This window comes from Eptesicus fuscus, chromosome 18, assembly GCF_027574615.1.
Source record: "Eptesicus fuscus isolate TK198812 chromosome 18, DD_ASM_mEF_20220401, whole genome shotgun sequence".
Lineage (NCBI taxonomy): Eukaryota > Metazoa > Chordata > Mammalia > Chiroptera > Vespertilionidae > Eptesicus > Eptesicus fuscus.
Window position 1 is genome coordinate 28,273,928 of NC_072490.1, and position 24,961 is coordinate 28,298,888.

Below are 24,961 nucleotides of genomic sequence, written 5' to 3' on the forward strand. Positions count from 1 at the left end.
AAAGCGATTGGGTGAATGGAGTTTTACGGTATTTGAATTTTAGGCCGCGCCAGGGGCAGGCAGGCAAAGGGGGCTCGTGTTGGTCATCCTCTCTCAGGCTGGTACTACCACCTGGGACTGGGGAGCCTTTGTCCTGGTGGCTGGTTGCTGGAAGCTACGCTTTTGTATCAGTCAGGGCTTTCTGGTAGTCAGTGACAGAAACGCGCAACTCTCAACCTTCAAGGAAATACCTTGGCTTCTGCAACTGAATGGTCCGGGGCTGAGGGGGCTGCATGTGTTGGCTGGTCTAGATCCTTAGGATCCATCTCTCTTCCTCCATCCCTACTCCTTTCTCTCGCTCTCTTTTCTCCATCCCCTTTCTCCTCTCTACTTCCATGGTGTTGGCTCCAGGCTGAGCCTCCTCTTGGTCAGAAGAAATCTGCAGCAGCTCCAGCCCTCACAACCATATCCCCTGGGGAAGAACAAACACCTCCTCCTGGTCCCCCCAGCAGAAGCCCTAGGATTAGCTCTGAGTGGACCTGGCTGGCTTGGCTGGAATCCCATGCCCTCAGGACCGGTCCCTGCAGCCAGGAAAAACAAGGTGCTGGTCGCTCCTCTCAGGTCCTTTGCTGTGCGGAGCCTACCAGCACCCTGGGGGCTGAGGGGGGGGACGGGGGAAGGAGCAATTTCCCGGAAGGAATCAGGATATAGGTGCCAGAAAGATGAATAGATGGCAGGTAGGGAAAGTGAAAATCTAATTTTATATCCCGGGCCCTAAGTGCTTTACAGGCACGCATGCATTCATCCTTACAACAGTCCCACTTTCCAGGTGAGGAAACCAGAGGTTGAGAGTTGTGCTTTTCTGTCACTGACCACCAGAAAGCCCTGACTGATACCAAAGGGTAGCTTCCAGGCACAGAGCAGCTGTTACATTATCTGCGGTGACAAGGCTGGAATGTGCCAGCGCTGGCATTTTAACCTCCTGCAGGCTGCTCTCCTGTTGACAACCCTGCTGTCCCACGTGTCCCAGTAAAACCCTGCTCTCCACGCTGCCTGCAGGGGGTGGCTCCACAAGGAGCTCCCAGGTTGAGTTGCTACGGGCTCCTTAGCTTCAGACTCAGTATCTAAAAGGTTTGTTCTCCTGGTAGGAGACATGGCTGGTATCCTTTTCCTGAGCTGTTTCCCAGGAATTAGTACTGCTGTCTCAAGGAAGAAGCCCTGCCTCCCAGGGGGTGGGCCTCTGACCTCCCTGCCAGTCTTGCCTCCCTTCCCTCCCCTGCCCTCTTCAGGTAAACCACGGAGATAAGTCAGGGCTCCCCACCCTGAGCCTCCCGCCCACTCTTTATCTTGTTCTCTCACTTCCCAAAGGCCTGTAATTAGGAGACATTAGCAGGCTCAAAACAGCTTTCATACCTGAAACATCCTCTGTAATTGCACTCAGCAGTGCTCTTCCCTGGCTATTAATGTCACTTTTATGAAGCAAGGAGGAACAAAACACCCCTAGGCACTTAAAACATTTTTTTATATAATACTTGTCTTTTACGAATGGAAGTGTAAAATCACCTGCCTGACGGAGACAGTGACAGACAAACTCACGGGATGCTCAGGATGAGAGCCGTGGAGGCGGGGCCCTGGCGTGATGGGAGGTGGTCCCTGAGATTGGAGCTCTGGGAAGACTGTGATGGCCTTGGGGTGGGTTGGATGAGGCTGGGTGGATCCCTAGGGGTGGAGAGGTGGGCCAGGTGAGCAGCTAGGTTACCATTCTGCCTGGCCTCACCATCTGTGCTTGCTGTCTCAGGGGGCTATTATATGAGAACTTTGTGTGGGCACCTGTGTGCCTTTAATAGAGAGGTGAATAGAATGTTACAGATGACCAGTGTCATTGAGTAGTGTGTTAATTGTTATGTTGGCTGCAGAAATACATTGGATATGACTGTGTATACGTGTGGATGTGTCGGGGGAGGTATGGGTGGAAGGGAGAGAGACTGATGGAGGGAAAGCTGCTTCTTCAGCTGCTGTATTAACGAATTTTGGGAGTTGTGGTAGTTCACCAGTCTTACTGTCTGGCAGATGTATTTTCTTGCTCTTGGAAATGGCTCTGACTCATCAGCAGAACAGGAGATCTCTCTGTCCATAGAGTCCGGGAGGGAACCCCAGGGGTCACCCAGCCTCCTTCCCCCTCTCCGAGGCAGGCTTAACCCTCATTTGCCTGGACAGACAGGTGCTTTTCCTCTTCTCTAAAACTTTCCCAGACCACATTCCTTAGCACAACCCTGGAAACCTTTTTCCCACTGGGAGTGAGCCTGAGGACAGCTCTTCTCACATTGAAGCTGGGAGTGGCTGCCAGGACCCAGAAGAAAGCAGGGCTCCTGACACAGGAACCTGGATGGATCCGAGGAGGGTCAGCAGGGCCCATTGCCCTGACAGCCTGAACTCCTAGCTCCCTCACACTGGTTGCCTTGGTGAAGGAGAGAGGTGTATTAGTGGGGAAGACAAAGCATTAGGAGGAAGGTAAGGCGGAGTTAAGAGGCCTAGAGAGGAGGGACAGGAGGAAAACAGGTGAAGAAGAGGGCATCAAGGTGGGCAGAAGACATACTGGGCAGAAGACATATGGGGAGCCTGAGCCTGGGTCAGAGGGACAAGCCTGGCCTTGGATGATGCCTTTGGCCTTGCCTCCAGTTACAAAGTGTGGGAATAATTTGGCCTAACCCTCACTGCACTTTGGTAGTATAAAAGAGCAAGCCCAGGGTTTAGAGTCTAATATCCTGGGTATGTTTCCATTTTCCTCTAAGTTCTTTTAACTTCTCTGAGCCCATTTTCTGCTTCTATCACAAGGGTAACATAGACCTTATTTTTAGAGTGGTTGGCAGGATTAAAGTGTGTTTACCTTCTTCGAAAACTTTAAAGCTCAGTCAGTACTGCTTGTCCTGCCTGGCTGGTTTTGCTCAGTGGTTGAGGGTCAACCTAGGAACCAAGAGGCCAAGGTTCAATTCCCAGTCAGGGCACATGCCTGGGCTGCGGGCTTGATCCCCAGTAGGGGCTGTGCAGGAGGCAGCCGATCAATGATGTTTCTCTCTCATCGATATTTCCATCTCTCCCTCTCCCTATAAAAGTCAATACAAACTTTTTAAAAAACAATAACAACAACAACAACAACAAAAACCCTGCTTGCCCTGACTAGGCCTCAGGGTTGCAATGACCCATGTTTGAAGGACTTCACTTGCATGGGATGAAGATGGGGACTGATTGAGGGGGGCCCTGAGATACAAAATCAGTATTCTAGTGATTCTGTTAGGTTGTGGCTCTTGCATGAATATCCTCAGAGGTGCGCCCTGTGACTAATAACAGTGTTATTAATAATGGTGATAACTACTGCTACTACTGGTTACCAATAATGAAGTGCTCACTGTGTACCAGGCACTGAATGTTACTTGTGTTAACCCCCTGAGTTCTCACCAGGCCCCTTGCCAGCCAGCTGGTACTTCTCCCAGTTTACAGAGCAGACACTGAGAGTTTGGATAATGATCCAAAAATCACAGGACTGCTCAGGGGTTCCACTGAGACTGTCCCCGGACCTGTCTGACCACAAAGCTCACTCTGTATCTCTGCCCCCGAAGAAGTGTAAGGAAGGCATGTCACATACATCATCCAGAAACCAGAGGCTGGGGCAAGGAGAAGCACTTTTCTCAGTTTCTAGAAAGGGAGCGGGTGAGTTTGAAGCCAGGTGTCAGTGAGTAGTACAGGTGATAAGCACCCCATGAATTGTGTTTTGAAGCAAGCTATACTGGGAGAGGCAGAGTGGGTGCTTTGTGATGTGTGGGATTTGGGGACAGAGAATAGCAGGTCCTCGAGGAGCCTGGAGGGGGAGGCCCCACTCCCAGAGCAGCTGAGGCCTGGCCAGGGATCCAGAGAAGGACACAGAGGGTACCTGGGGATGGCCGGCTCCAGGCAGTGATGGAGGAGCCTCTGGTCAGCTCCCGTCCCCAGGCCTTGGCAAATGTTTAGGAAGTGAAAACTCCTGGGAAGGAAGAGACATGAAGTGGCCTCAACAAGCAGCTTTGTCCCATCCAATGGCCTCAGCGTCAGGTCTGCTCAACCAGCCTGTCCTCCATTTGAGATGCTCCTCTGTTGATAAATGGAGGGTTTTAGTCCTGGTAAAGCCTCATCTCCGTGTGCACTGTCCCGTTCACCACTCTTTCTGGTGGAGACAGTCACGTCCAACACATTTTTCCACGTCACAAAGGACATGAAAGAGGTTGGAGTCAAGATTCAAACTAATCTTGCTGATTGAGAACTCTGCCTTCAAACTCACACGGTAAGGGTCTGCATTTGCAATTAGGTGCAAGCAGTGCATTGTGCAGCAAGGAGCCAAGGTTGAGCCAGGTGAGCAGTGCCTCAGGTAGTGGGGACTTTCGTGTGCTGGCCCCTCATGGGGACTGACCAGAGAATGCAGGTGCAGGAAAGGCCAGACTGAGCTGGTGGCCCCATTGTGTGCTCTGCTGGCTTGAGCGCATCTGCCAGGATGGGCTTATTCTGGGAGCTGGGTTTTAAAAGGGAGATTGGAAAACCTGAAGTGTTCCCAGTGGGGGGTGACCAGTGATCATGTCATTCAAAGAATGTCTGTGGACCAGGGAACCTCAGCCCAGAGATAATCCGCAGCAAAGTCCAGGAGGCAAAGGGGTGAGATCAAAGTGCTCCCCAGGCTTCCCAGGACCAAGCGAGCTCCAGCAGCTGCAGTGCCAGGAAAAGGTCCCCTGACTGGGTCATGCACAGTGGCCACATTGCCACAATTGGGGAGGAGGGTAGACAGGATAGAGGGATGTGTGTCTTCTTCTAGGCCAGATTTGATGGTTGTGCACCCTGATGGAGGATTCTCCCCAATCCTGAGAATGGAATGAAGCTAAGAGCTCCTCTAGCAAGGCCAGCCTCTTTCTCCCCTCATGGCCCGCTCTTGTCTCCAGGACCTCTCCAACTGCCTCAGACAGCTTGGCCCACGTGCAGTCAAAACTCTGCATTCATGGAACCAGGAGCCCATTTCCCCAGCCTCCAGTGCAGTGTGGTGGCCCAGCTTCAGCCAGCCCCTGCTCTGCATTCTGTGCAGAGATACCTCCAAGCTGAAGGGATGTGTCATCAGTCTCTCTCCCAGGGGTAGCTCTGCTCCTAGTCACTGGAGCCCAGGCCTGGGCAGAACAGAATCAGGAGGTGGGGGCCTGGGGCCCGCAGCTCCCGCCCCTGCCTTGTACGACAAGGCCTTGTTGGGCAGCAGTGAGGACCACATTCAATCCACAGCTTAAGATAATCGCATGTGTGAGGCCCTGGGATAATGACAGCTGAATACCCTGCCACTGTTGCCATAGTGACCAGCTAAGCACTGATTCCCTCCTTTTTTTTTTTTTCTTTCTTTCTTATTTTCTGGGTCTCCTTGTTATAGGGCTAGCTGGTGGGGTGAGGGGGGGGGTGAATTTGGGAAATGGGAAAGTGGAGGAAAGGGGGAGGGGGGACCCAGAGGGGCAGCCCATTATACTCTCCTTAAATACCCCAGCTGGGGGTGTTTTAAATCTCAACAGAGACTGAGAGAAACAGTGTCTTAATCCCCAGCTCCCTGTGAATTATTTAAAGGGATCTTGTCAGAAGGATGAATTTGTCACTGTTGCAGTGTCAACAGCAGCAGCAGCTGTCATAAGGCTGAAGACCCCACTCCAGGCAGGGCCTGGCACAAACCGCTGCTTCCTGGTGGAAGTGACAGTGGCCTGGGGCTGTGGACAAGGAGCCCCTCCTGAGGCACAAGCCTGCAGTGTTTGCCTGGCGAGTTGGCAGAGACCTGGGTGTGAAATGTACCAGGATGTAGAGAGATGTGCACCATCTGGACTCCAGGCCTGGCTGGCCTCGCCCTCGATTAACAGGACTCCCACAGCCCAGGGCCCTGGGATCTCTGAGCAGTGAGGGGTGCTCACCCTGGCCAGAAGTGGACAGAGCTGACCAGTGGGCAGAGCATATGCAGCATTTGATGGGTGGGGTCACAGGCCCCACCTGGGCCAGAGCCAGCACTCGCACCTACACACACACACACACACACACACACACACACACACACACACACACTAGTACACACACATGCACATGTGCACACATCGCAAATGATGCACAGGTACAGACAACCAGGCAGACAGGAGCGAGCCACAGATCACACATCATGGAAGGAGAGCCGCCTAGGGAAAGTGACCATGCCGAGAGACAGGCTAAGTAAGCATGTGCTTCTGGAGGGCCGATACCCATAATGACTGAGTCACAGGGGTCTCTTACTCAGGTCTAGTACTTTCCATGTATTATCACCTGTAACCCTCACAGCCACCCTGTGAGAGGGTAGGTACGTAATATTAGAGGAGGAAACTGAGGCTCCAGAGGTTTAAAGACTCACCCTGGTCACATAGCTGGGTCAGGCTGACTCCAGAGTCTGTGACTAGGACTCCTGTGCTAAGCCAGGGCTCATCCTGACTTCCAGTGTTCAGGGTTAGGCCGGGTGACAGCAGTGCTTCTTCATCCCAGCCCTTCCATAACCTCCTTCCCAGCAATCCAGACATAGTCTACTTGGGGCCCTTTCTCCCATGCCCACCTCAATAAGGCATTTCTTGCATTTTCCCACCATCTTAAGTTTCCAAAAGGATTTTGTGGAGACTCTTGGAGACTGCCCTGGGAAACAATGAATGTGTGTTTTCTATATTCTAGTTATTTCCATATTCTCAGTGTGTTGCTCACCCCCATCCTGGGGAATGAGTGAGGAAATAGGGAATCATTGCTTTGTGCCTCTGCAACAAGCATGTCAAACTCAAAGGCTAACACAGGCCAAATAAACGAGGCATGCGGCCCGCGGGACACGAGTTTGACATGCTTGCTCTGCAGTGTGGTTGCCCTTTCAAGGCTCTGGGCTTTCAAAAGCAGTGTCCTGGCCCAAGTCTGAGCCCAGCTCTTTGGCACACTACATGGGGCCATGGTAACGAATGGGGGGCAGGAGCATTCGTGTCCTCCTAGCCCGGTACATCTGGGAGGTAAATTTAGCATATTAGGGGGTGAGCTGGTGCTCAGAGTCCTCAGGGGAGTTATTGAGTAAATGCTGCCTTGGTTGGTTGGTATACTAAATGGTAGATCCCTCTGGACTTGTAGGAATTTATGCCCACAGACCACATTTCACATTTTAATTAGCCCTCTAGCTTGTCTAATATCCCGGTTCTTTCAGGCTCAGGCAGATGTCTGCACGGCAGCTGCATCCTCAGAGCGGGCTGATCAGTCCAGCCCAAGGCACCTGCGGCAGGCTCGGTGGCGTTGCATGCTGCTTGGGCCTCAGTGGGCTTCTTGTTCCGAGAGGCAGCCCTCTCCACCGGGGGACCTGAACCTGGCCTCTGGGTTTCCCCTGACTGGGCAGTGCCAGGGAAGTTCCTTTATGGTCCCACTGGGCAAGGACTGTTTGCGACATAGCAGGTTCCCTCACACAGCAGCTTCTGCCTAAATGCAGACTGCTGAAGGGGACCAAAGCCTGTGAGCTGTGTCCAGTTTTGTCTCCTTGTGGTCCGAGCTGGTGGCTGATGGTGGCCCACAGACTGCCTGATTGGGAGAAGAGAGTCCACCCTGAAGCCCGCCCAGAGGGAGCTGGCATTCCGAGAGGAGCTGGAAGGGGCTGCTGGCTCCCTCTGGGTCTGTAAGGAGACAGTGTGTGGCCCTTTCCTCAAGGTGTTCTGCTGACCAAAGGGCGGAGTTATTTATCTAAGATAAAGCAGGTGATTTCCACACCCTGGTGCGTCAGCCAGAGGTGGATCCCCAGGTTAACATAACAGTGATGATGCTGAGCCTAGTGGTGATAATTGGTACTTAGTGCGTGGTAGTTACCTGCAGGCACCACACAAGGTGAGTTACTTTCCTGGTCCTTAGTCCCCTGATACCCTGCAAGGTAAATAGTATTTTGTAAACAAATGAAGCTCAGGAAGATGTGGTCACAGAGCTGTAACCAGCAGAGGTGCAGGTACACCTGCCCAGCAACTCTCTCGCCTCACCCCCTCCCACGTTCCCCTTGTTCTGTGCAGTCGGGCAGCCACGCTGGCCTCACGGCTCTCTTGGTAAGATGTCAGGCACACTCTTGCTCAGGAGAGTTTGTTCCTGTTGTTCTCTGAGCCTGGAATGGTCCTCCCTCTTGTACCCTCTTGGCTGGTGGTTCCTGCATGTCATGTAGATCTCTGCTCCAAAGAAGACCTTCCCTGGTGGCCCCACTTCTGGCTGTCACTCACTATCTCCTTACCTGCTCCTCATAGTATTTAACACCATCCCACTTTATTTTATTCGTTTGCTTGTTCATCCTCTGGTTCACTCTATTAGAATAGAAGGCCCATGGGGGCAGGGACATTGTCTCTTAATTACTACTGTGTCACCAACACCTAGAACACTGTTTGGGGATGTAAGTAGATACTTGATTCTTGATTTCAAAATGAATTAAATGAGCTGGGTTTGAAATAAAACGTAATAGTGGGATCTTGTTGGGATAATAGAAGCCAAAAAGACAATTTCAATGATTTCTGTCATCATGTTAAATAGCAATGTTTCTTCCTGGCCAGGCCTTGTAGAAAAAGGCTTATTCCTGGTGGTTATTATGATGCATCATCATGGTAGTTATTGGGTGTTCTGGGAGGGGACAGGGTCGGCTGGGGAGGCTGCAGCCATCCAGGAAGGAGCCAACTACCCCAAATCTTTCCAGACCCATGCTTGGAACTGTCTTCAGAGGCATAGAGTGAAATCAGCCCACTTCTCTTAACCTCATTTCATTGTGGCTCTTCATTTTTAAAAAATATATTTTATTGATTTTTTACAGAGAGGAAGAGAGAGGGACAGAGAGTTAGAAACATCGATGAGAGGGAAACATCGATCAGCTGCCTCCTGCACACCCACTACTGGGGATGTGCCCGCAATCAAGGTACATGCCCTTGACTGGAATAGAACTTGGGACCCATTAGTCCGCAGGCCAATGCTCTATCCACTGAGCCAAAATGGTTAGGGCGGCTCTTCATTTTTGAGCAAGAAATATTATGTATTAGCTGGCTTATTCACTGACTCATTGGATTTAGCTCCAGGTGACCTTTGCCTGTTTCCAAAATTCAGATCCACCCTTGGAGGACAGAGAATGGGTGAGAGTCTCTGAAGGTTGTCCTAGAAGGCAGTGTGGATGGAGTTTATGGCAGTGATTTTGAATGGGAACAGCATGTTTTAGACACACATACACACACAATCAGCCAGACTGCAAATAGTCAATAGCATTGTCCAAATGTAAATGGCAATCTGGGTCACTCCTGAGCAACAGCCCTGCAAGCTCTGACTTCCAACAAGCAACTCAAACAAGCGTAGGTCCAGAGGAACCTTGAGGTGTCTTTCTCAGACATCCAAGTGCGGATCTGAAAGCCTGAGCAAGTGCTTTCCAATGTGTTATTGTTTTCCTTCTTATGCCTAGCTCAGGGGCAGGAGGTCTATTTGCATCACGAATTGTGCCTTTTCAAAGGCTCTTAATATCCTGCTGGTTGTGCAAGGCTTCTTCCAAGAACAAGTGAACCTGGTGGCACCTGCATATGCCCCCAATGAAGGACTAGGGGTTGCGGAGGCAGAGAAGTTGAGGAACAGACCAGGGCCTTGCTCATCCCCTCAACCTGCCAGTATTTATGGAAGGCTAGGCATGGGAATGTGGAGAGGTCCCCATCACAGTCTTGCCCTCGAGGGGCAAGTTCCCCTGGAGGGTTGATTTATGAGCCTGCAGCTGTACTGAAGAAAACAAGGTGATTGTCAGCAACTATCCAAGAGGCAGGTGGATAAACAAGTGTGGGGCATTAAGGAGAGGTCAGTGATGTACCCCTTGGTGGCTGCAGCCTTGTGTGTGGATGAGATCACGCAGGATGAAAAGTGAGAGAAGACATGAGTGAGGGTAGTGCCCCGACAAACCTGTGGATTTCACTGGTCCCAGACATTACAGAGTAAACATGCCATTGCTGTAATGCCAGCGTTGCAAAGCTAAATGTATGGAATTACTTCACTTGTTGAAATGAATAAATTAGTCAAAACATAATTCCCTGTCCTCAAGGAGCTCACAGCCTGGTATCACAATCCAGAGTCACACACAGAAAGCAATTAAGGAACAGTTCAGAACAGTGTTATTATCAAATGCTAAATTGTGTGGAATAAGTGCAATTATGCTTAAGGCATTCCGAAAAATGGTTGCTGGATATAAGCGGGGAAGGCATCAGGGAGGAAATGAGACTGGCGCCCCTACAAGGAGGGAGCTGTGAAGAGAGCTTGGCTCAGCCACCCGTCGGCTGCCTGACTTTGGGCCAGTTATTGAATGTCTCTGGGCCTCAGTGTGCCCATTTGTCAACAAAAGTTCCTGGTCAACATGATCTATGGTGGCTGGTAGCCAGATCTGTTATTCTCTGGTTCTGAGTTGAGATGGAATGAGGGTGGAGTAGAAGAAAAGTATTGGGGCCAATGAGAACATCAGTGACAACATCAAGGGGCAGATGTGAGAGGATATGGCCCGTGTTTGAGCCCCTGCCATCTCCTGCTTGGTCTGTTGTCATTAATTTTTTACCAAACAGCAGGCCAGAGCGTGAGCCCAGAGGGAAAGGAATGCCAACACATGGCCATGGGAATGTGAGAGAGAGGCCAGGTAGGAGGAATATTGTTCTGGAAGAAATGGCAAATTGTGGTAATAAATCTGGTGTGTTGGATATGGAAGGCATTTTTGGCCTGATTCCTGCCTGGCTCCAGGTTGGAAAATCAAGTGGTTTTTTTTGCCTGGGATCCTGGACCCAAGATTCTGATCCTGTCTTTGAACCACTCTCCTGATTCTCCCTAGACCCCCAGCATCAGTGACAGGGATGCTTCCTTGGCTACCTGTGCCTGCTCTAGATGCCACCTTTGCCCCAACTCAGGTATCAGGTGTCCATCTACAAACAAACTAGATGGAGCCAATATTTGTCACTTGGGATACAGGGATTAAAGGGGTGAGAAGGGCATCCCTGGCTCAGCGGATGGGATGGGTAGGGGCATGAAGTTGCTGAGGGCAGGCTTTCGTGGAGGACGGAGGCCACACCAGCATGTTGGGGTGTCAAGGTATAGGCTGAAGAAACTCAGATAACAGATATATTGAGCTATTACTTACATGTTATAATATCTATGCATTTTAAGTGTACAATTCAACAGTTTTCAGTAAGTTCACCCTCCCCCCCTCCAAAAAAAAAAAAAAAAAAGATTCTTCATGCCCATTTTTAGTCACTTCCCCTTCCTACATCCAGTGCTAGGAAAAATTAGTACTTTTCCATCTATAAGTTTGCCTTTTCTGCATATTTCATGTATATGGACTCATATAATATGTGGTTGCTTGAGTCAGGCTTCTTTCATTTAACATAATGTTTTAGAGGTTTATCCATGGTATTGCATGTGTCAGTAGTTCATTCTTTCATTTATTTCCGAATAGTATTCCATTATATGCCTACATTATATTTCGCTTATGCATTCACTAATCAATGGACATTAACAAAGGGTGCCATAGTAAAGTCCAGTTGAGAGCATCAAAAAGGGAAGACTACCGCCAGGTTGCCATGCAGCATTATCACTCTTACTCCACAAATCAAGACGTCCAAGAAATGTCCTGGGCCTTATTTGCTTTTAGTCAAATTATTTCAGACTCTGAGCTTCCCATCCCCCTGGCTGGTGAGAATTTCAATCTCAGTTCATGGCTTTTCTTTCCACCGTGACTGTGCAAAGCTCCCAGAGGCCCCACTCAGAGCAAAGCTGCCATATTGTCCATAGCCCTGGACCCTCTGAGGCCGGCCACCTCCAGGTGTCCTGGACATGCTTGAAGCTCTGGAGGTGGTGGCAGCCTTGAGTAGTAACTTTGTACTCCACATTCTTACCAAGACTTGATCTTTTATCTTTTTAAGTTTTTGCCAATCTGATAAGCAAATCATGGTGTTTTGTTGTTTTAATGGGAGGAGATAATTACAGAAAAGAACACAGGAAGCAATGTGTTAAATGTCTGAGAGTGGAGGCTGAGAAACTGCTACTGAATGGAGACCTTTGGGGCGAGCAGTGGGTGTGTCAAGGGGTTTGGGGCTAACACAGACCTTGGTTAAAAGAAACTGGATCCTGAATAGGAAATTGGGAATCTATGGGGTAGACCAAGAGTGATAAAATGTCTCTTTATTAAGAATCTGGGAAGTGGTGTGCCTGAGGACACAGAATAGCTCAAAGCCTGGTTGGGGAAGCAGGATGCAAGAAAAAATGTTAAGGGGACACATAGCTCCTTGGATCTGGCTAACCCAGTCTCGCTCTGTTCCACCTTTAACTACCCCCTCAACTCCCACACACTCAGCTCAGTGAGAACCTGGAGATTCTGCCCCCAAATATCTTTCCAACCTCCACAGCCTGGCCCAACCCATCACCATCTCTTGCCTAGACCACTACAATGACATCCAGCTGCCCTGCTCATGCACTCAAGCTGCCCTCCTGCACAGTCTCTACTTTGCTTCAGAGAAATATTTTAAAACCTCAGCTCTAATCACCTCTATTTTTCCTCCCTGAAACTCACCCATGACTTCTAGTTACCCTCAAGGTGAAACTCAGAAGTTTTCCACCGGACACCTCCCCTTAGTCTTATTCCTGCCACCTGCAGATCTCTGTGACTCTTCTGTTAGGCAGTCTTCATTCCTCATCGGCACCTTTCCCCATCACAGAGCCTTTGCACATGCTGTTCCCAGGCCCAGCTGCTCGGCCCCTCTCTGCCCCCATAGACACACCTGGCTGACTTCTACCCATCCATTCCCTCTCCGCTCGGAGGGTCTTCCCTGACATTCCTCCATTTATCAGGTACACTTCCTCTCCTGGCACCCTGTGATTTTCGCTCACAGCAGTTAGCACAATTGTAATTATTTAGTTATTTTAATAACCATTTGTCTAATTTCTGTTTCCCTCACTAGATTATAAGCTTCATGTTGCTGTATCCCCAGTGGCTAATAGAATGCCTGGCATAAAGTTGGCATTCAGTAAATATTTTTTCGCTGATGAATGCATAAGGGATAAAGCAACGAAATTGATGCCAAGTATCACAAACAAATAACAATGTTTGTCCCTCCCTGCTGAGATGCCTTTCCACCCTCATCTCCCTTTACCAAATCTTCTCTTTTTTCAGTGTGCCCGATCCTAATTGCCTCTTGCTTGGAAAGCATGTATACCTCCTCTAGCCCAATCTGGTCGCTTATCTTTGCAACCCCCAGTAGCACCTGCTGGCAGGAGAAGAATGAAACGGGGAAAGAAATGAATGTGAGACTCTGTGATGGCATTTTTCCAAACAACAGGGAGTTACTCCCTTTCTCTCAATTTCTTTCTACTCCTTCCCTGTGAATATGCGGCTGTATTCCCCCTAATTTGCTTTGATCGCTCCCTTAGGAGTTGTCATGGAATCAATTAGATCGGTAGAATTTTATGACTCGAGGTCACCCAGTATGATTCCTCATTTTACAGATGAGAAAACTGAGGCCCAGAGAGGTTAATGTTTGAAACAATTACCTCTGTTGGGTCTTATAATACCAATCAGTGTCGTTTTTCTAAGATAAATGTTCTCAATATCCCCGCTCCACAAGAGTATAAATCCTCATTCTGTCTATTTAAAACCTACTGGTGGTGACACCCTCAGTGCTAAGGTGAGCCCGAAAGGTGGGCTTCCTGTCTTGCTCTCAGACAGCAGAACTGCATTAGTCTTGGGTGGGTCAAGGATTCTGGCTCTGGACCGGGCCCCCAGACTAAATGGGGGCCACGGGCTTCACCTGCGCATAGACAGAGTAGCCCCACGTTCCTGCTGAGACCTTATGTAGCACAACTGAAATATGGATCATGAGACCTGCTGTGTTTAAACAATTACAGAGCAGCAAAATAAACCTGCCCTTCCCTCAAAAGTCACGCGGGGTCAACAGGGAGAAAACGATTTCAAAACCGCCGTGAAAAGGGAGAGAGGTCTGAAAAATGTGAACAAAAACAACCGCCAGCTATTTCTTCTCCCCAATGTATTTGCTTTCTGGTTGCAGAAAACCAGGCAAGCAGAACGTAAGTTTAGCAAACACATTTAAATAGAACAGAACACACAGTCTTAAAGAAGGAATAAACAGTAGTTCCTCGACATCTACGGAGTCAGTAAGAAAGGAAGCAAAGTCCACATGAGGTTTGGTGGTGTGCAAGGGTCCCCGATGGAGCTCATCAAGTACTGCAGGGTTGGGAGGGAACTGGCCCCCTGAGAGTGCTGGGAGGGGCAGGGGAAGACAGGCCCTGGATAGACTGCAGCTCAGATGCCTCAGTGGCAGGGGCCAGGCAGCAGGAGTGCTGCAAGGTCACTTTATAGGCCGGCTGTTCTGGGCCAGCTCTCTATGCCTGGTCTTGGGGTAACTAACTGGTGCACGTTTGAATGACAGCCTTGCCTCTGCCCTCCTGCTCCTACAGTCAGTTAATTCTTTGCAAAAAGCTACTGTAGTATATTTCCCACACACACATCATTGGCTTTTAGCTCTTTTAATGAAGAATCCTAGCTTATATATTTCAACTCCACACTGTATATAATAAGGAATTAACACAATGTTTAAAGAAATAGACATGATTTCGTTTCCTTTATCACCACTGCCGAATAGTCAAGGATCTTAATCTACTTTCTCTTTTCACTTTAGGAAGTTGAATTTCTTCTACCTCTTATATATTTATTTTTTAAGTGTGAGGCAAGGACAGTCTAGGTGAGGCTCCTTTCTTAACCACCTCTCCCATGGGGAAGGAAGCCCAGCCTCTCTACTCTCAGCTCGTCTGAGGGAATCTTCTACCTCTTATTTCCTTATTTAGCAAACACACTAAAGCTTCCTGAATTCTTGAGATTGGGGTCCTGGGTGACCCCAGCTGCTTCCTTTCCCTGCACAGGAAGAAATAATGGCCCAGCAACTCTTCTTTGGCCCTTGGCCCCAAGTGATTCAGTTAATGAAGCCAGGACCTCATGGACCCTCCCCCCCCCTCCTTATTGCTTGTTACTGAAATAAATTATTTGGAGAATTTCTTTGACCATTCAAATAATTGCTTTCTATCCCTTCTCCTCCCCATCGCTTCTTATGGTCATGTGATCATGGATGAATTATAAGATGTATTTTTGTCTGAAAACGGAGGATAATAGTATCTAGTTCTATTGGGAGCTATTGGGCGGATTGAGAGATATCACTTAATAAATGCATTGTTTTTCTTTTTCCAGTTTACAGGGCGCTAAAATGAGAGCTCTCTTTTCTAACACAAAGCCTGGTTGTGTCTTCCTTATAAAGAAGCTTTCCTTACTCCCTAAGTAACACATTCTCTTCCATCACATCTTTGCTTGAAATGTGCGCAAAATGAAGCTTAATTTCCTCCATTAAGGAAATTTTCTCTCTCAGCAGCCCCTACTCTTACCAGTTTTATAGTCGATCTAATTATTTCAAAGAGTTGAAGTTATAAAACACAAGTTTATGAGAATCTAAATTTGCTGAGAAATTTGGAAAAGTTTCACGTTCATATTTTTTTCAGAGATATAAAGAAGCTTCATCACAATAAATTAATTAGGTTCAGAAATGAGGATTTCCAAGGTGGGGGTGTCATGAAGTTATACTCCTAATATACAGAGCGGCCATTGAGAGTAGAGGCTGTGGCTTGGAAGAATGCCCTGGCTGTCATGTGGGGCTACACCTGCAGATTGTCCCCATGGATGTGATAAGCCATAGTCACAGCATGAGAGTTGTGGGTTAGATGAAGGGAGGCTTTCTAGAGTAAAGTCTTTTCTATTTGGGGATGGGCTGCATATTCTGAAGCCCACTTATAGGAGACCTTTAAAAGCAGGTTAGGGTTAGATGTGTTCATTTCTCATGTCAAACAGGTGGACTGGTGAGCTCCTAAGGCCCTCTTCCATTGCCAAGCTTCTCTTCTGACTGCCTTTCTGTGTCTTCTCACTTTCTATTTTCTGTTTTTTACATGTGTGTGCCTGTGGACTGCTTGGTGCAGTGGGAAGAAGTCAGTGGCTACGATGAAAACCTCAACACCATCCGTACCTACCAGGTGTGCAACGTGTTTGAGCCCAACCAGAACAACTGGCTGCTCACCACCTTCATCAACCGGCGGGGAGCCCATCGCATCTACACAGAAATGCGATTCACTGTGAGAGACTGCAGCAGCCTCCCCAATGTCCCAGGCTCCTGCAAAGAGACCTTCAACTTGTATTACTATGAAACTGACTCTGTCATTGCCACCAAGAAGTCAGCCTTCTGGTCTGAGGCCCCCTACCTCAAAGTAGACACCATTGCTGCAGATGAGAGCTTCTCCCAGGTGGACTTCGGGGGAAGGTTGATGAAAGTCAACACAGAAGTCAGGAGCTTTGGGCCTCTTACTCGAAATGGTTTTTACCTCGCTTTTCAGGATTATGGAGCCTGTATGTCTCTCCTTTCTGTCCGTGTCTTCTTTAAAAAGTGTCCCAGCATTGTGCAAAATTTTGCACTGTTTCCAGAGACCATGACAGGGGCAGAGAGCACATCTCTGGTGATTGCTCGGGGCATGTGCATCCCCAACGCAGAGGAAGTAGATGTACCCATCAAACTCTACTGCAACGGGGACGGGGAGTGGATGGTGCCTATCGGACGCTGTACCTGCAAGCCTGGCTATGAGGCTGAAGACAGCATGGCCTGCAAGGGTAAGGTCTGAGACCCCTTGAGACCTCTGCTTCCTGCCCACCTGGAGCAGGGCCAAGTCTGCAAGGTTTCCCGCCTTGAGCTCTGGATTGTACAGGAACAGAATAGCCCAATGGCTCTTACATTATAAAGCTCTGGGTAACCTTCATCCCCTATGCTAGGCCTGATGATTTTCTAATCGTATCCAACCAGAATGTCCATATTAATGGTAGGGGAAAAGATGGGAAGAATTATAAATGATGGATAATAACTTAACCATCAGTGATATCTAGTTTTGGGACATTGACATTCTCTCTCTCTCTCTCTCTCTCTCTCTCTCTCTCACTCACACACACACACACACACACACACACACACACACACACCCTGCATGTCCAGCTCCATTCTCTGAGGCATAGAGAATTTGGGATTTGGGTTGTCATGGGCAGTTCACTCAAGGGTAATTGAGAGGTGATTGAATTTGGAAAATATTTTAGTTTATTTCAGTCCAGCTCCCACAGCACTCAGCTTGGTACTGAACCCATGTAGCTCATTAACTCAAAGCCCTCTGGCTTGGCTGTCTTCCTCTAGGGGCTCAGTGCCAGGCCCTGGGGCAGGGATGGGCCTAGTTTTGGTGTGTCCTAGAAGGAGATGAAGCTATTGGAATGGGGGTGAGATGCTATCATGAGTTGAATTACCTTTGCTTCTGAATGTTACAGTGTGATGTAAACTTTGCAGTTTGTGGGGGTCATGGTGCTGTGTGCTCACATAGGCTCTGCTCAGTCCGAAGGAGCACATGTCCAATAGGTGGCAATCAGTGTGCTGAGCTGGATCTCGACTCACTCTTCTCTGAGAGTAAACAGAAAAGTCTAGAGCAAGCATGTCAGACTCAAAGGCTAACACGGGCCAAATAAACGAGGCATGTGGCCCACGGGCCGCGAGTTTGACATGCTTAGTCTAGAGCAGCGGTCGCCAACCGGTAGTCCGTGGACCACTGGTGGTCCGTGAGGTCTGAAAGGTTGGTGATCGCTGGTCGAGAGTGCACAGCCTAACTGCATGGAAGCTGAACTTGGGGGAGAGAGTTGGGGAAGAGAAAACTGCTTTCCTTTATTAAGTTTCCTTTGTGGCCTTCAAAGTTTCAGACTCTTTCAAGAGCAAGGCCTCCTACATGGACCTCAGAAATGACCATCTTGACCCTAACCCATCACTCAGTGGCCTTAGTCCTTTGGGGCATCTTGGAGGAGGGGGTCTGTAGTAGCTCCTCTTTCTTTAACATGAGCCTTGTGCCAGTTGTCTTCCCTGCCATTCTCCCTATCCCATCTGAGCACCTGGCCATCCCTTGTGTTTCTACCTCACTCACCTTGCTCCCCAAGCACCTGCAGGCGAAGTGCCAGGCACAGACAGGATTGCTAATGCCCATCAGCTCTGCGATCCTTTGGACTCAGCTAATTGGCTGGGCCGGGGCCCTCACACAGCCTTTCTGAGGCCTGCTGAGAGAGGAGAGCTGCGCCTTTGTGTCTTTATTGGATTTCTTGGTTATGGTACCCATGATGGATGGTGTGGAAGCAGAGGGGAGAGAATGCCAGATCAAGCGATGAATCAATGCAGACAGTTTTAAAACCAGCCTGGCCTGGTCCCACAGCGCTCCTCTTTGTCCCATTGGTTGGAGGAGGGGCGGGAGGTGCCCTCTTTGGCATTTGTCAGGGTCTGAGTAGGGACCTAGGCACCAGGCTGAATTCTTAAAGGGGCAGGTGCAGCAGCTGCCAGATGCAGCAGCTTGCAACAGTGTGGGTGATGTCTCCAGGCTTCAAAGGGCTGCCACGCCACACTTGCTGGCTGGGGCCTCTTGTTTTTCTGATTATTTCCTGAGCAAAGTGGCAGGAACCTGAGCAAGCATTGATTGGTTCTGATTTAATTGGGACTCTGGGAACAGGCTCATTTCTTTGGGCTAATTGGAACTTTTCTCTTTTGGGGAGTTCTTCTGGCCATGCTGCTTGTCAGTGGTTGTCCTGGGAAGGCCTGGGGAGACAAATATTTAAATCCAAGTGGTTTCTTTCCATTCTCCCTCCCCACCTCCAACCCGCTCTGGACTTTTGGGGGACATTCCTAATCCAAAGCTATTGTGAACCTGGCTTGACTTTACAAACTGCTCCTCGCAAACTCATTGGAGTGTGGCGGAAATGGGGAGCCCAGGGCACCATCCCATTGCCATTTCAGTGGCATAGGCAGTCACATTTTGGTGGCATTTCCAAGAGTGGAGAATGGAATCAGGCAGCATCATGGGTCCTGCTGCCCAGCAGCCTGGCTGAGCTCAGTGACCTAGACCAGCAGAGAGACCCCCTTTTATCCTGTCTCCACCACTTTAAGCTGCATCTTTGCCCTTGGCTGTGCTGGTAACCTTGATGGTTGAGCCAGACCTCTCTTCCCAGGGCTGAGAGCAGGTGCGGAGACAGTGGGCACAGATGGTTGTCTTGGGGAGCTCTGCACCCTTTGGTTTGAGATGGGCAGTGCATGGATTTGTGACTGGGGCCGTGGTGTGTCTTCAAGGGATGTTCAAGCTGTCAGGTAGGCACTGTGGCCAGTCACAGCACTCCTGGGGCACTACAGGCAATGCTCATGAGCATGGAGCATAGTGGATGCCAGGGAACTGTGAGTGAGAAACAGGGAGCCTCCATCAGCTGTCCTGGAGAAAAAGGCAAGTTACTCTCTCCCAACACAGTCCTGAGGACTGATGCCCTGGAGCCAGACGGGCAAAGCCTGGGTGATTCTGTGATTCACAGAAATGTGGATCTGATAAATGGTCTTTTCTGGATATTTGAGTGTGAGCCTTTGCCTGGGTTGGTAGAAATCTACAGGTTGGTAGGAAGAATAGTCTTTATATTATTGTTCTGGCACGACAGACTTTCATGATGGCAGGGACCCTCTTCTCCTGACTTTCACTTTGCATCTGCTGAACCCCCTCTTGTCAGAGTCATGGTGACCAGTCGCTTGGTTGTGCAGAAGCACCTGGAGACCAGTTAGGCAGCCCAGCCAGGGAAGAGTGGTCCTGGCCCGAGCTGTTTCTGCTGTGAGGCATGAGGAAGGGAAGGGGAAGGGGGCAAGCAGAGGAAGCTGTAGGGAGAGGGATGGGGGCAAGTGGCTCACACATGTTCCTGAGGGCTCCATGGCTTTGCTGGTCCCTAAGGCCTGTTCCTGGTTCACCCTTTCTGCACACACAGGTTGGACCCATCAGTCAGAGAATCCCAGCAGCCAGCTGACCTCGCCAGTGACTCTGACCCCATCACGCATTTGTCTCTATGAAACTGTTAATTACTAGGAAAATGGCCATCTGTCCCCAGTTCAAGTTTCATGCTCATGGCACAGTGGATTAATGAGAAATCCTGGCTTTGTCCTTACCCACCCCCACACCTTCCCTGCTCAGGTTGATGGCTAAATTGATTCTCTGTGTGGGTCCCTTTAGCCTAATTGTCTCTGGGCCAGGGAGGCAAAGATATGGTGCTCTACAAGCCATCTCTGCTGTGGAGCCTAAACTATCTCGAGCTGATGTTGGTCTCTGGGATGCTGGAGGGGCTGAGATTGACAGTTGCTAGGGGGAACCTGGGCCAGGCAGGCTCCTTACCTGTCTGTTAGAAACTTAAGGGCTATAGTATCCCATATGGGTGCCCAAGGCAAGGTCTCAGGTTCTGGGACAGTCTCTGGCAGCCAGGTCCTAGCTGGAGCAGTGTGCCCATGGGATTTGGATCTGCTTCTGCCCCTGAGTGCTCCCTGAGGGCATGGATTGCCCTCCCAGTCATGGAGGGTCTTCTGGAGCTTCCAAAAGGAGCTGCCTCATTAGCCTTCATCTCTAGCCACTGTTAGGAGATAACAGCCAGGAGATAACAATACTATACATAACCATCCTCCCTTGCTGTGAAATTCTGGTGGTTTTTCATTAAGTCCTTTACTGTGGACAGTCCTATCTTCTCTGCCCACCTCTCAGGGTGTGGGAAAACCAAGTAGGATAATGGAGATGAGACAGCTCTGTAAGCCAGGCAATGCCATGTGTTGCCAGGTGGCATTGCCCTTAAGCTCTCCAGCACACCATCGGACTCTGGTTACTAAAGGAATAAGATGCTGAAATGAAGTTGGCATGTGGTATTCCTACCCAGAGACACAGGTCGCAGGAGCCCTGAATGTGAGTCATTACCTACCTTCACCTGCTCAGGTCCAGCTCCATGACTGTCAAGAGGTGGCCAGTGAAGTCAGCACATAGGTGTGATCCACTGTCTCTCACCAGGTCAGTGGGTCAGTGAACATGCGTTTGAAAGGTGTGGCTCATGAGGCCTGCTTCGAGGCAGGTGGTCTAGGCAGGTGGTCTTTGTGAGCTGGAGGTCTGAGTAGCAAAAGAAGACTCCCCAAGCACAAGAGAGAACATGGTCTTCTGAAGCAGTGATTCTTGATCCCAGAGTGGACTTGAGAACTCACAGGAAAGATTTTATAAATTGACATCTCAGATGCCCCCCTCTGAGACTCTGTTGGGTGGGTCTGGTGGGGGCCCAGGCTGATAATCCCGAGTGTAAGGTCCAGACTAGGACCATCTATGTAGCTGGAGTTAAAAAGAAGGGGGCCCCAAAGGAGGTCACTGTAGGTGTCCTTGGGCTTGTGGGGTGTGTAGAAAGGGTGGACCTGAGCCCCTGAGGGGCCATAGAAGGGGTCTGGGAGCAGGGACTGCAGGGCAGGCTGGAGGCTAGGTAGACTGTTCATGGGGCCTGCAGACCGACAGGGAGAAGATGCTCAGAGCATCCCCGCACCTCGAGTAAGGGGTGGGGGCCGTGGGAGGGCCATGGGACCCTGATGAGGCCAGACGTTGTCAACGTGGCACCTCAGCTGCTACGAGCCTAAGAAGGGCTGGGGACAGAGCAGGCAGGGACAGGAAGCTGTGAATGGATTCAGAAAAGAGCAGCCTTCCCTGCAGCTGGCCTGCACCAGCTGTTCACTCGGGACTGTCCTCAGAACAGCAGGAGGTGGGGGCACCACTGTGCTCAAGGACACATCACACTTGCACGATTCCCATGCCCTGCTCAGGGCCTGCCAAGCAGAGTTGGGGCTGAGGGTCCAGGTACTATACCCAGGAGTCCACATGGACTTCCCAGGGGTCCTCAGGTTAGTTAGGACCAACCCAGCTCTGGATGTTGGCAGGCCTTGACAACTCTTAAAGCAGAACAGCAGTTCCTGCTTCGCCTATCTCCCTGTGTGTGTGTCTCCCACTCATCATGTATCTGTCACAGCCCCGAGCTGGGCCTGAGTGCTCTGGGTCACTGCCTCCATGGCGCTCCTCAGGCTGGACCCTCCCTGCCTTCTCCTCAGAGGTCTCTTCTCCTTCTGCAGCTTCTTCTTCACTCCTCTCCTCTCCCCAAAGGGGACTTTTTCTTTCCTGATAATTTTCCACCTACATGTAAATTCTTTCATGCCTGGAAACCCAAGGGACATTTTGCACCTTCCAACAGTTTCGGTGCCTTTGTCAACTTGAGCAGCCAAGATGAGACAATTTATAAGCCTGGGGGAGTTGAGACGAAAAATCTGCAGGATTCGAAGGTAAAGAAAAATGTGTCTAATTTAGCTCCTCTTGGAAAAAGAAGTTTCTAGGGTCTATTTCGCTCTCCCTTAGGGTTGCTGGTCCCAGCTCTGGTTCTCCACCTGCCTCCTCATCCTAGATGCTGAAAGAGAAGGTGGGACCCTGAGGGAGTGGGGAGTGTGTGTGTGTGCGGGGGGGCCGCTATGCTGGCAGTGTATTCAGGGGTACTGAGGAATGCTTTCTGCTCTCTCTGGTCCTTCTGCAGTTGGTTGGTGAGTGAGAGGAAGGCCACAGCCCAGGCAGCCTCCTCTTAAGCCCCTGGGAGATCAGTTCTGCTCAGGGCCCAGGGCCCTGGGAGGCCAAGGTCATTAACACCACAGCCCTGTAAGATGAGCTTCATAATAGGATTTCCCAACAGGGTACTTCATTTACAAATCCCTGGGGCCTCCTCTGCTCCCCATGGTGGCCCTGCCCAGCTCTCTCCAGAGAAGAATCTGATGTAATTGGCCGGATGTAATGGGCTGTGACATGGCAGGAGCAACAGCAAACAGAGCTGGAAGGATGGCCCTCTGCCACACCGACTCCTGCACACTGGGCATGGGGACTCAGTCCCAGGCTCTGGTGGTGACAGAGGATGGAAAGGGGGCAAGGAAAGGGGAAGCTCGACACTGCCCCTTCTGCCTTTGAAAGACAGGGGTAGAAGCACCCAAATGCCATAGGTGTTGACTAAACAATCATGATTCACCCTGGCCATTGCTAGATATCCTGAGAATAACTTGACAATATTCTGTGCATGGGTGCCCATGACTTAATAAATATGTGTTATCAAAGATGACAATGAAGGCACCCTCTGGTCCAGGGGTCCTCAAACTTTTTAAACAGGGGGCTAGTTCACTGTCCCTCAGACCGTTGGAGGGCTGGACTATAGTTTAAAAAAAAAAAACTATGAACAAATTCCTATGCACACTGCACATATCTAATTTTGAAGTAAAAAAACAAAACGGCAAAAACACCCGCATGTGGCCCGTGTGCCGTAGTTTGAGGACGCCTGCTCTGGTCATTACTGAGCTGGTGTGGGTAGTAAAAAACATCACAGGCTGGCCATGTAGGCAGGGCCCTGGTGCCACCACTTACTGCACCCTCATTGCCCATGAAGAGCTATATAGTCTGAAACTGCCCATGCTGGGGTGGGAGTGTGTGGGATGCTGAGAGACCATCTATTCTGACTGCTTCATTGTCCGTAGAGTGAAGGTAGCCAGGAAGCATTTCTGGGCAGCAGTCTAGGGAGCCCCAGCTAGTTGACATCACAGCTGGGATTAGAACCCAGGTCTGGGGAAGCCACCATCTGCCTCTGCTTCTGGGACTGGATGTTGTTGAAATTAACTGTCCTTAGAGGCAAATATGTATTTTCAGAAATATCAAACTTCTCCCAGCAGTTCTCTCATGATTTCTCTCTGTGTCTGTGCTGTCCCTTATTTTCCTTGGGGTCTAGGTACTCACTGGAATCATGCTCTGTGGTTGTAGGTTTCCACACTATATAACACAGAGCTTGTGTCAACTATTACCATCTTCCTGTGAACCTCTCCAGGAGAAGTACTCTCTCCAGATGCTCTGAAACGTTGACCTGCCTGTGAGCCATCCAGAGGGTGCACGGTGTCTCGGTAGGTGACCCAAGCTCCCTGAGAAGGATGAGGTCTAAGGCTCTGTGCTTATAGAAAAGGACAGAGGGAACGTGGCCAGGCTGCGGGCTGGAGGCCTGGCTGTGGCTCTCTAATCTGAATCGAGGACCAGCAATGGCCCCGAGGGCTGAATCCCAGCTCAGGCAGCGCTGTGGTCAGACTTGTCCCCAGACTTGTCCCCTTTGCTTTCTTGTCCCTGTCTCTCTCTGGAGCTGGGCAGTTTCCTTCCTCAGAACTCGAGCACAAACATCTATATACACAGACTTTCTCTCCTGGAGGGGGGGGACTACCACCTTTAAGTTTGAAGCATGGAGATGAAAAGTCATATTGAATCGGTGCCTGACTCGAGTGGGTCCTTTAGTTCTAGGTCCCAGGGAACTCTGAGGGGATGAGTTGTTTCCACTGCTTGTGGCCATGGACAAGCTGGGCTGACAGTGCCCAGTGCTCCTGGACTTCAAGGCGGTGGTGCCAAGAAGACCTAAAAGGGTCCACCCATCTGCAGGGGGAGAAGGAAAGCATCCCAAACTTGGGCACATCGCCAGGAATAAGCCTTATTTTGCCAACAGGGCTCGGACAGGGACATTGGTAGAGGGGCAGTGTTGGCTTTTCCCTAGGGGAGAGGCCTCTGCCTGGAGATGTCCTGTCTACACTCTCGCTGCTGGCTGAGCTAAGAGCTTGAGTACCAGTTACCTGGGAAGGCAGCTGAGCCCTTCACTTTTGTTGGAGGGCCAATTAATAAGGCAAAGCAGGCAGATCCTGGGGAGATGCAGCTTACTACAGAGGAGTATGTCTGGGTCTGCTCTCGGAGCCATCCCATATGGCACAGAGCATCCCGCCTTCCTGTGTGCCTACCCAGCCCGCTGCGGGATGAGTCTGAATGCTTACAGGTATGCTGGACTCATCCTCCAGTGCGCGCGCGCTCATGGACAGGGAGATCAGGCAGGAGGAAATCAGCTCAGCCACCTGAGGCCCTGGAGAGGCTGGTGAGAAGAGGGCACTGCGCGGAGCCTCAAAAG

The 24,961-nt window shown here is 50.1% G+C and overlaps 1 protein-coding gene and 1 non-coding gene across 2 annotated transcripts in view; one reads left to right on the top strand and one right to left on the bottom strand.

The window, feature by feature from the left end:
- The window catches only part of EPHB1 (EPH receptor B1), a 290,788-nt gene that overhangs the window by 8,727 nt on the left and 257,100 nt on the right, over nucleotides 1-24,961 (top strand). Inside the window, exon 3 of the mRNA XM_054708147.1 lies at nucleotides 16,054-16,735. Within this exon, the coding sequence (XP_054564122.1) occupies nucleotides 16,054-16,735 (682 nt within the window). The remainder of the gene's footprint in view (nucleotides 1-16,053; nucleotides 16,736-24,961) is intronic.
- On the bottom strand, nucleotides 14,754-14,891 carry LOC114228590 (small Cajal body-specific RNA 21). Its single transcript, XR_003614734.2, has one exon. It is a non-coding gene; the product is annotated as a small Cajal body-specific RNA 21 (non-coding RNA).